The following is an 11,676-nucleotide window of genomic DNA, read 5'->3' on the forward strand; positions in this document are numbered from 1 at the left end:
TTTAAATCAACATCACTTTATCATTTTATATTTTGCAATTTTATCGAAGGAAAAAGACAAAACGCCCCCCAAAATGATGATTTTGGTATTTTTTATTCTTTTTTTCCCCTTTCCTCACCTTTTCCAATATGCAATCTGGACTTCAGGTGTTTGGTGGTAACTCTGTACCTTTCTAAGAAGTATTTCTAACAGCACAACTCAAGGCCAGCCGAGAGGCACTGAAACACAACCACTAAATAAAGTGCTTTTATGGAGAAAGTGAGGTTTATTTTTATCCCCTACCCCCATGTGCAGCTTCCTGATGGCAACAGCGAGACACAAAGCTGTTTACAGTGTTGGGATGGAAATGAACACTTAGGGATTACACAGCCATGCAGATCCACTCACTGGAATTGTGCTCATTAACAGGCTCTTTCCAGGAGGATCACGCTCATCACACAGCCGGGACCAGGTGTACCTGCTGCTGCTGGTGCTTTGGAAGGGGGATGCTGGAGCTGCCCCTATGTCTCTCACTTGTCCTCTACGCAGCAGCCCCCCCTCAACAAGGAGAGGAGGAGATAGGAGTTTGGGAGGGAAACATTGGGGTCTGGCCCAGCTGTCTGATGGGAAGCTCAAGCACAGCCGTGGAGAGGAGCAAGCGGCAAGTGACCCTCATGTGTGGTGAGTTGGTGGCCAGGAGCTGCTGGGAACTGCGGGTTCAGGCTCTGCCTCTTCCTTTACTTCATCATGAAGTTGAATATGGCCTTGGATCTCACTCCTGCACCCCCACTGACCCCCCACTCTATGTGTAAGATGGTCGGGAATACAGCTTCCTCAGCAGGACGGGATTCTCCTCTTTAAAGAAAGGATCAGGGAAGGTGAAGGCAGGATAGCAGTGTCCATAGGGGGTTGTTCTATATAGAGAGAAGTGCCCTTAGGTGCTGGGATCTCTAGTGTGAGGCAGGAAGGCTGAATGTGGGGATGGAGTGACCACGATCGAAACAGGGTCAGCTGAGCTGGGAGGGAAAAGTTCTTCCCTGGCAGAGTTGTGGGGCTGTGGCACAGGCTGCCCAGGGAGGGGGCTGAGTCCCCAGCCCTGGGTGTGTTTAACAGCCGGGGAGATGAGGTACTGAGAGATCTGGGTCAGCACAGGGCAGGGACGGTTGGACTCCATGGGCTCAAAGGGCTTTTCCAACCTGGTGAGGCTGTGAAAACCCAAGTTGTGGTTTTTATTGACCACATCAGGAGAAGCTCTGTGACCATCTGATAGAAATCAGCACAACTCACGCAGGGTGGGTGAGAAGGTCAGGGGTTAATTATTAAACACAGCAGGGTGTGTCCCCTGGGAGCAGCTGCCTGTGGAGGTTTTCTCAGTTCTGTGAAGGCATGAGAGGGGGTCTGTGGGTGCTGAGAAGGGGCTCCGGGAGCTTGTGCTCAGGGAGATACTTAAGAACTGTGGTCAGGCTGGATTTGGTGCTCAGCTAGTTGGATCCTGCAACCCAGCACCACAGCACAGCCATGAGGAGGCCATAGCAGCAGGGCTCATGATGCTGCTTCTCAGCTGGAGTGTTGTGTCCAGTGCTGGGCTCCCTGGGACAAAACAGCCAGGGGTCTCCCGGAGAGAGTCCAGCGGAGGCTACGAAGGGGATGAAGGGCCTGGAGCATCTCCCCTGCGAGGAAAGGCTGAGTGAGCTGGGGCTGTTCAGCCTGGAGAGAAGCAGCCTGAGAGGGGATCTGATCAATGGGGATCAATAGCTGAAGGGTGGCACACAGGGGGACATGGGCAGCCTCTTCTCAGGGTCTGTGGGGACAGGACAAGGGCCGATGGCCTCAAGTTGGAGCCCGGGAAGTTCCGCCCCAATGTGGGGAAGAACTTCTTCCTGGTGAGGGTGAGGGAGCCCTGGGCCAGGCTGCCCAGGGGGTGTGGAGTCTCCTTGTCTGGAGAGATTCCAGCCCTGACCTGTCCTAGGGACCCTGCTTTGGCAGGGGCTTGGACCCCATGGGCTCTGGAGGTCCCTTCCAACCCCTACACCTCTGTGATTCCATCCCCAGCTTCAGCTGGATGCTGCAGGCCTCCTTTCTACTGCACAAAGGATCCCAGACCACCCCTATCCGTGCCCCCCTGCACTAGTCGTGGGTCCAGGACAACACGATGTGGGTTTGGGTTTTTTAAATTCTGATTATGGACAAAATTACCTAACATTACACAAGGACAATTCAGGTGGAGCAGAGTCTTCTGTGCATGCCCAGCCCTCCCTAAGTGGAGGAAGGCAGGAAAAGTTCAGTGAAGGATGAGATGAGGCTGTAATAGGATTTCTCATCGTCTGTCAGTCCCGCGTTGCCCGGTCTGATCACCACGGCCACGTGAGTATCCGCCTCCTCGGCTGCGTTGGCTTCTGAAACACAGAGGTGGGGAGAGTGAGGATGAGGAGTTCTCACTGACCTCTCCACGTGAGAGTCTTTAAGTCCTGAAGATGCCCCAAGTGTAGCAAAAGGCAACAGGAAGATGATACAGGAGGAAGAAAGAACTGGAGCTCACACACCTCTGCTGCCATGGCTGCAAGGAAGTACGGGCTGATGGGGACTGAGATCACCACCCAGTGGGGTGTGGTCAGAAAGATCTATCCACAAAGGATAAATTAAATCAGCTTTCCCAAGCCCACCCTTCCAGGGGTCCAGTCTTTGCAGCTGCAGGGTGGCACAGAAGATATTGGCTGTTCCCCTGAGCACTGGGGATGAAAAGCACTGACCCCCTTTGTAAACAGGGCATGCCAATCCAGTGCAAGCACTTACTGAAGGAGCAACCCTTCAGCAAGCGCTCCATGCTGCTGGAAGTCTTCTCCTTGCTGGTGCAAGGACAGGTTTTCTAGCTGGCTTAGTTTTCCCCTTGTTTCATTGCTGCTCAGATACCCCGCTGCTGCGTGAGAGCCTGGATGTGTAAGGAAGGAGCTGGGGTGATGCCACCAAAGCAAGATGCTCTGCAGCATTTCTGGGGTGCATGAGGCAAGTTTGAAGAGCACCTTGCATAGGAGAGCCAGCAGGACACCTACCTCGAGGGACATCAGTCAGGAAGAGGATGTTGTTGGTGGCACACCCAATACTGGCAGCAATTCTCCGGTAGCTCTCACTTTCTACCTTGGGGCCTATTTTGGTATCAAAGTGGCCATCAAAGAGCTGGAAAAGAGAGACAAAAGCAAAGGCAGCTGCTAAGTGCCACTTGAAGAGCAGAGCTCAACCTTACTCCTCTCTACCATGGCCACAGGGGACCGACACAGCCATAGGGTTCTCAACCAGCTGAGCTTAACTCCTGCAGCTCAAACCCACCGTCCCACCTTCCTGTCCCAAGCTCTGTTCCCGAAGTGTTACGGCCCAGGCAGTTGTGAGAAGCTATAAGGAAGGTGATAAGGTTATCTACCTCTAGGATATCACCTTCTGTAGAGTATCCAAACAGAAGCTTCTGGGCTTCAATGCTGCCCGAGGAGTAGATATAGACCTTCATCCCCGCTTCCCGCCACTTCCGGATGGCTGGAACCACGTCCTCGAAGATTCTGGAGCAAAACAGGGCAGGAGGTCAGGGCAAACCCCAAGGGACACCTTTAAGCCCAGCACCATGACAACTGTCCCAGTGGTTTGCGTGGGGATGTCATTCTTGATCTGCTTGGGGCTCCTGCAACAGGGCAGCCTGCTGTGACAGATCCCAAGTGGCTCCGTGGCTGCTACACAGGCAGCAGCTCTCAGGAGCTCTTCCAGGCAGCTGGCAGGAGTGTCTCCTGACACCTCAACTGGGAGAGGGGAGGGAAGGTTGGGGCTCAGAGTAACTGCCACCCAAAGACAAGCCCAGCAGCACAGAACCCCAGAGACCCCTGAGCTGGGAGGGCCCCCTCAGGCCCATCAGTCCCACTCCTGGCTCCACACAGCCCAGCCCAGGCAGCGCAGGGCACTGAGCACAGCAGCCAGACGCTTCTTGCCCTCAGCCCAGCTCGGGGCTGGGACCCCTTCCCTGGGGAGCCTGTGCCAGCGCCCGACCCCCCTCTCAGCACAGAACCTCTTCCTGACACCCAGCCTGACCCTCCCCTCGCAGCTTCACGCCGTCCCCTCGGGTTCCAGCCCTGGGCCCCAGAGAGAGGAGAGAGATCGGCGCTGCCCCTTCGCTCCCCTCGGCAGGAAGCCACAGACCGGGGTGAGGTCTCCCCTCAGCCTCCTCTTCTCCAGCCTGGGCAACCCAGGGCCTTCAGCCTCTCCTCAGGAGCCTTCCCCTCCAGACCTTCCCCATCCTTGGTGCCTCCTCTGGGCACTCTCCAGTAGCTCCGTGCCCCAAACCTGCCCCCAGGACTGGAGGTGAGGACAATCCCCTCCCTGGCCCAGCTGGTGGTGCTGGGCTGGATGCACCCCAGGATGTGGTTGGCATGTGAAAGGCAAAAGAGGACCAATGCTGTGGCAACTGCTGTGTAACTCCTAAGAGATGTGTCCACTGGCTCCCTTGTACCCATCTCATTTACACCAGGAGACCCCCCCAGCGCTGTGCTCAGAGGTACGTCACAGCACTTCGTATGTGAAGGATGTTTACAAGGTGACCCAGGTACCAGGGGAAGATGAAGGCTGGAGGATGCTCAGGAGGGACAAAGTGAGGCTGCCACTAAGTCCCTCAATAACACCAGTGATGGTTGGTAAGGAAAGGTCACAACTCCAGTTGTCCCTACTTATGTGCCCTCATGTTGTGGCTGAACCGTAAAGGGAGCCTGGAAGCCAAAAGAAGTGGAAAAGCGGGAAAAGTTCAAGACAAGAGACAAATCAGGAGGAAACAACAGGAAGGCCCTGACCCTGTGACCCCAGCCTGTCTGGGCTTGCTCTGAAACTTGAGTGCCATCCAGGGATAAAGGAAACCCAAGATGGAGCAGTGTAAGAGGTTCACAATTGTGCTTTGGGCTCTTGGCTTGCCAAGAAATCTCCAGAGAAATATTGAGGTGTTTTCTGAACCTCTAACGCAGAAGACAGTGGTCCCAGGTAAATGTTCTGCTGATCATGGGAGCAGAATCGCCCTGTGTCACACCTCTGTCACCTCATTCTGTCTCTCAGTCCCATCTCCATGGACGCTGCCCAGTGTTGGAGAACTGTTTGTTCCCCAGCATGTACCTGTCAATTATTACTCAAGGAGAAATGTTTTTCCTCACTTGTCATCTTCCCAGATGACCAGCTGGCTGAAACAACGTGGTCAGCACCAAGGGTGCAGCTTTTGGTTCCCTGAGCTCCAAAGACTAAGCTTGATGGATCTGAGTTTCACCAAGTCTGAAATGAATTGTCTGCAGTTGGTTCCAGGACAGCAGTGGCCTGGCTTAAACCACAGCTCACCCTAAATGTAGCAGTGGCACCCTCAAGGTCACGATCCTATTTGCATTTCTCCATGGGGCTCTTCCCAGGAACACCTCCTGAAGAGCTTCTAAGAGACATCTAGGAGGACACCCCACACCTGCCCCGGGGAAAGGGCCCGCAGCCACTCGCACACGCAGTTACTCACTCTCCTTTGACATGCCCGGTGGCGTAGGCTGCTCTCCACATGTGTCCCTGCAGCTGCTTCAGTGCTGTGGTCTTCCTGTCCAGGGACATCTGCCAGTGCACGTTGTCTACAACAGCCTGGATGACCCTCTCCAGCTCCTCTTCCCCACTCCCGCTCTCCAGAGGGATTGGCACGGCCCCATCCAAGCTGGAGTCCTCCTGAGCCTGGAAATCACAGAGTGGTGGGGGTTGGAGGGACCTCTGGAGATCCCCCAGTCCCACCCCTGCCAGAGCAGGGTCCCCTCCAGCTGGCTGCACAGGACAGTGCCCAGGATCACGGGGTTGGGATGTCTCCAGAGATGGAGACTCCCCAACCTCTCTGGGCAGCCTGGCCCAGGGCTCTGCCACCCTCCAGCAAAGAAGTTCCTCCTCAGGGTTAGGTGGGACTTCCTCTGCTCCAGTTTGTGTCCACGGCCCCTTGTCCTGTCCCTGGGCACCCCTGAACACAGACTGACCTGTCCTCCTGAGCCCACCCCTCAAGGGTTTCTCAGCACTGAGAAGATCCCCCTCAGGCTTCTCTTCTCCAGACTCCACAGGCTTGTGTTGGGTGACTGTGGCAGCTCAGTGACCCAAAGTCTTGGACATGCCATGAAAACCCAGAGCAACCCAGCACATCTCCCTTACTTTACCTGTTTCCTAAGAAGTCCAACATCCTGCTGGCACTCCTCCTCCTCCCAGTGAGCACGCAGATACTCCTTCACGTTGTCTTTGATGTAGGGGAACAAGGTCTCCTGACAGGACACAAGAGAAACAGGCAGCTCCTTTAACTGGGCAGAGGAGAGTTTTAAAGCAACCATCAGCACAGGCTGGTTCATGTCTTTATTCTCCCCACATGAGCTGCCCCAGCTTCCAAAACCAGCTGCTGATGGGTGCCAACCATCACCATGGGTGGATTCTGCGAGCAAATGCTCATGCAGCTGCAACTTTTAGATCCTGGGATGGGAAGGTGGGTGGTAACTTATCCTGGGATTGCCCAAAAAATGGCTATGTACCTGTCTGTTAAAACACATCCAGGGGTGGGGACTCAGCCCCCTCCCTGGGCAGCCTGTGCCACAGCCCCACAACTCTGCCAGGGAAGAACTTTTCCCTCCCAGCTGAGCTGACCCTGCCCTGGGGCAGCTTGAGCCCATTCCCCCTCGTCCCATCTCCTGTCCCCTGGCTGAAGAGACCATCGCCCACCTCTCTGCACCCTCCTGGCAGGGCACTGGAGGTGGGGAGAAGGTCTCCCCTCAGCCTCCTCTTCTCCAGGCTCAACACCCCCAGCTCCCTCAGCTGCTCCTCAGAGGATTTGCCCTCCAGCCCCTTCCCCAGCCTGGTTGCCCTTCTCTGGACACGCTCCAGCACCTCCAGGTCCTTCTGGGAGTGAGGGACCCAGAACTGGACCCAGCACTCGAGGTGCAGCCTCCCCAGTGCCCAGCCCAGGGGCACAATCCCCTCCCCAGACCTGCTGGCCACGCTGGCTCTGACACAAGCCAGGATGCCCTTGGCCTTCTTGGCCACCCGGGCACACTGCTGGCTCCTGTTCAGTCGCCCAGCACCCCCAGGTCCTTCTCCCCAGCAGCTCTCCAGCTGCTCTGCCCCAGCCTGTAGCCCTGCTTGGGGTTGTTGTGTCCCACGTGCAGCGCTCTGCCCTTGGCCTTGCTGAACCTCATCCTGTTGGTCTCAGCCCGCAGATCCAGCCTGGCCAGACCCCTCTGAAGAGCCTCCCCACCTTCAGGCAGACCCACACATCCTCCCAGCTTGATGTCATCTAATGGATGCTTCTCCTAACAAAGGTCCTGCTGAAAACACACCTCAACTTCCCAGTGGAGCTGGAGGATTGTTCTGGGAAGAAAAGTCTTTAGTCTGGTGCTGCTGAGCTCCATGGAAATGAAATGGGGTTAGGGAAGAGTGCCACCCAATTACACACTTCCCCAGGTGTCCCCAGGGCAAGCAGCAATAATTACTAATTGCTCTCATTAGCGGTGTTTCACAATGGAGAAGCCTCAAGCAGCATCTCTGGGAGCAGGAAGAACCTCAGGACAAGGGGAAGGACAGGGAGCTCCTTCCTTTGGGTACAGAACCAAGGGAAAAATCTGGCATGGAGAGAAGAGAGGAAAATAGCCTCAAAACAATGACCTGTGGTGGCATTCTCCTCACCAGAGCTGGTTACTCTCTTGTTTCCTTCCTTTGAGCTTAGGTGGTTTCTCATAGAGGAAATGAAAGAGTATCCACTGGGAAACTCAGCCACCCCACTGACTTGGTTTACCTCCCAAGCTGGATGCAGAAGGCCCCTGCTGCTCTCCCTGAGCAGTATTTGATCCTCCTGTGCTGAGAGGACTTTCCAAACAGGCTCCCAAAGTACAGAGCGTTCCATGATTTGCTTAAAGGATAAAAGCCTTGGCCCATCAGCAAACATATCCATCTGTGGTCCAAGGGGGGACACACATGTGAAGGATGGAGCAGTGGACAGCGGGACAGGTAATTTATGGATGTCAGGAGTGATCCCAGGCAATTATCCGCTAACTTTAACAGGCCATGAGTCTGTGTGGAAGGAGGACTCCTTGCATCCCACCAGGAAACACCTCCATCGCCAATACTTCAGCATTGGAAGCTGCAAACTCTTGAATCATCGGATGTGTTAGGCTGGGAGTGACCTTCCAAGGCCATCCCGTGCCACCCTGCAGTGAGCAGGGACATCTTCACTAGAGTAGGTTGCTCAGAGCCCCATCCAGCCTGACCTTGAATGTTTCCAGGGATGGGGCCTCCACCACCGCTCTGCCCCTGCAGCCCAAGGAGGATGGTGATGGAGCAGGGATTCCTCTCAGCCCCTGGAGAAGCCCCTGGTGAGGCAGGCTGTGCCCCTACAGCCCAGGGAGGAGTATGATGGAGCAGAGGTTCCCCTGGAGAACCCCACACTGGAGCAGATGGAGGCACCTGAAGGATGCTGTGACCCCGTGGGAAGGACCCCACCCCCAAGCAGCCGCTTTTGTGTCCCAGAGAAGGGAGTGAGAAGGTGTGAGGAGCTGTGCAGGCACCAAGGGCAGGGAAGGGGGGAGGAGGCGCCCCAGGTGCCAGAGAGAAAGATGCCCCTGAGCCCCTGGGGAACCCATGGTGGAGCGGGTGTCCCCCCACAGCCCATGGACAAGGCCCAGACCCCACCTGCAGCCCTGGGGAGGCCCCACGCCGGAGCAGGGGGAGACAGAGAGGAGATGCTGGGACCCGCCTTGGAGCAAGGCCCTGCCAGCACCTGGAGACACAGAGACACAGAGATGGGCGAGGGAGAGATTGGCTGCAGAACAGGGGGGCTGAGGGGGAGGCTGGTGACCCCGTGGGGGGCCAGGCTGGAGCAGGCTGGGCCTGAGGGACTGAGAGACACTGTGAATGGTGACTGTCCCCAGAGCAGTGACCCACGCTGGGCAGCTGGGGAAGATCTGAAGCCCCGTGGGGAAAGACTCAAGCTGGAGAAGTTGGTGGAGGACTGTCTGCTGTGGGTTGGACCCCACAGTGCAGCAGGGGGAGGGGGTGAGGAATGACCCCCCCCAGCTAAGGAGGAGAACATCTCGTGAGGAACTGACCCAAACCCCCATTCCCCCATCCCTGCCCCTCCCTGTGCCACACTGGGGGGAAGAAGGGAGAGAAATCCTGACTCAAGTGCAGTCTGCTGAGAAGGGAGGGGTGGGGGGAGCTGCTTTGAGATCTGGCTGCAGTTCCCATCACCCAACTGGTGTCACTGGGGTGCAGGGCAGGGCCACCAATCAGAGAGTTTCTGTCCTTTATTCCATGTTGGGTCTGTTCTGCCTGTGGTGCTGATTGTGAGATGATCTCTCCTGCCCTTAAGCTCCACTCCTCACCCTCTCAACAGATACGTTCTCCCCTGTCCAGCTGAAAAGGGGAGTGATGGAGTGGCTTTGGTGGGTGTCTTGCCTCCAGCCAGGGCCAAACCACCACACTCACATTCCCCCACAACAGAAAGACGTCAAGGAGGGACCCAGCTGCGCATTATCTCTACGACAGCCAAAGGGATCCAAGGTGGATATCTCCAACTTTGGCCCTGTTAGATGGTTAGCAAGAAATCCGAACTGTTTCAACTGTTTAAAGATGCTGAGGGCGGGGAGGCAGCTGTAATGCCACCTACACCTGAGGTTTCTTTGAGACTGAAAAGCACACAGAGAGATGTAGGTCACGTTGTTCATCTGTTAAACTGTGTTAGCAGAGACACTGAGAAAGCCTGGCAAGGCTTCTGCAGAGCACGTAGGTCACGAAGCACCTTCCTAAAGCACCAGCAAAAAAAAAAGATCCCCCAAAAGCTGTAGGGTCTCATGGACAAATACAGGTTAATGGCAGGAGGGGAAGTATCCCCTGGGATGGCTTAGACACAAACGATTCATGTCTAAGAACGGAGCGATGGGCTGAGACCAACGGGATGAGGCTCAGCAAGGCCAAGGGCAGAGTGCTGCACATGGGACACAACAACCCCAAGCAGGGCTACAGGCTGGGGCAGAGCGGCTGGAGAGCTGCTGGGGAGAAGGACCTGGGGGTGCTGGGTGACTGAGCAGGAGCCAGCAGTGTGCCCGGGTGGCCAAGAAGGCCAAGGGCATCCTGGCTTGTGTCAGAGCCAGCGTGGCCAGCAGGTCTGGGGAGGGGATTGTGCCCCTGGGCTGGGCACTGGGGAGGCTGCACCTCGAGTGCTGGGTCCAGTTCTGGGCCCCTGACTCCAAGAAGGACCTGGAGGTGCTGGAGCGTGTCCAGAGAAGGGCAACCAGGCTGGGGAAGGGGCTGGAGGGCAAATCCTCTGAGGAGCAGCTGAGGGAGCTGGGGGTGTTCAGCCTGGAAAGAGGAGGCAGGAATGGATGGACTGGATTATCTTCAAGGTCTTTTCCAAGCTGGGAATTCTGTGATTCTGTGAATTGCTGCCTCCATCGAGGCACATGAGCCTGGTTAGGGATCAAAATGTCTTGTCGAGGAGGGACCCACAGGAGTTGGAGAACTGCAGATGTTATTGCAGGTTACCAGACGCGTCAGGTACGAATCTCCCCAAGCCTCAATTCTGGAGTTTCAGAGTGTGTGAGTTCCACTGGTCCCAGTCCCTGGCTCCTGCACCCAAACCCCCACTTCCAACAGCGCTGAACCCTTCTCCTGGGTGAGGGACGCCACCGCTCCGGGTCTTTCTTGACACCCTGCCCTGACCTCGTGCCCGGCACAGGACACATCCCAGTGCCGCACCTGGCTGTGGCGAAAGGGCAGCGAGCCCCCTGCGCGAACCCCGGGGGGCAGGGGGAGGGTTAAACAGCTCCAAACCCCCCTGGTGCCCAGCGTGAGGTGACGAACGACAACAGGGCCCGACTCCCGGCGTGGCCCGGGTCCCCGCAGCCCCCGGGCCGGGCTGAGGCCTCAGGCGGGCGGTGACGGGACTCGGTGTTCCCGCTGCTCGGGAGCACGGGCGCGGCGCGTCCCGGTCCTCGGGCCTGCGCTCCCGGCGGATACACACAGGCACCGGGCCGGAGCGGGGCGGTGGGTAATCACGGCCCCCTCCCCATCCCTCCCGGGGCGGGGGAAATCACGGCACCAACCGCGGTGCGAACGGACATTCCCCCCCCCCCCCCCCCCCCCACCTCCGCCCCCGCCGTCTCACGCCCGGCCTCACCTGGACAAAGGCGATGGGGGTGGTGGTGCCCTCGATGTCCAGCAGGATGGCGCACACCTCGGCCGGCACCGGCAGCACGCCCATGGCGGCGGCACGTGGAGCCCGGGCGGCACCGGCCGAGCGCGGCACCGGCGGCGGCGGCAGCGGGCGCTCCGCCCTGCGGCTGCGCGGGCAGCGGAGCGGGGGCAGAGGCGGGCCGGGCCGGGCCGTGCCGCCGCGCAGTGCGGGAGGCGAGTGCTCGCCCCGCCGCCCGAACCGGGTGTCCGGGTCACACGTAATCCCGGCCCGGCCCGGTTCCTGCAGCCCCCGTTCAGGGCAGGGAGCGGCGTCTCGCCCCGGGCGCCGCGGCGCGGGGGGGAAGGGAGAGCAGCGAGGCAGCGGCGGGGCGAAGCGGGCCGGCTCCCCGCGCTCTGCTGCGCGGCCGCCCCCGCGGCTCCGGGTCGCCTCGCGGGGGGGTGGGTGGGAGGGAGGGGAGAGGGTGCCGCAGTCCCGCTGAGCGCCGCTAGGGGCGCTGCGGC

At 58.0% G+C, this 11,676-nt stretch overlaps 1 protein-coding gene across 1 annotated transcript; it reads right to left on the reverse strand.

The window, feature by feature from the left end:
• Positions 1-1,985: 1,985 nt before the first annotated feature.
• Positions 1,986-11,242, reverse strand: ENOPH1 (enolase-phosphatase 1; the record flags this gene model as incomplete). The annotated part of the gene is made up of 6 exons (XM_084267026.1): positions 1,986-2,375; positions 3,030-3,153; positions 3,395-3,527; positions 5,495-5,697; positions 6,162-6,263; positions 11,159-11,242. The coding sequence occupies 6 exons, from the start codon at positions 11,240-11,242 to the stop codon at positions 2,236-2,238; spliced, it is 786 nt and encodes a 261-aa protein (XP_084123152.1). The 3' UTR covers positions 1,986-2,235.
• Positions 11,243-11,676: the final 434 nt, after the last annotated feature.

This window comes from Gallinula chloropus (genome assembly GCF_964237585.1).
Source record: "Gallinula chloropus genome assembly, chromosome: 7".
Taxonomy (NCBI): Eukaryota; Metazoa; Chordata; class Aves; order Gruiformes; family Rallidae; genus Gallinula; species Gallinula chloropus.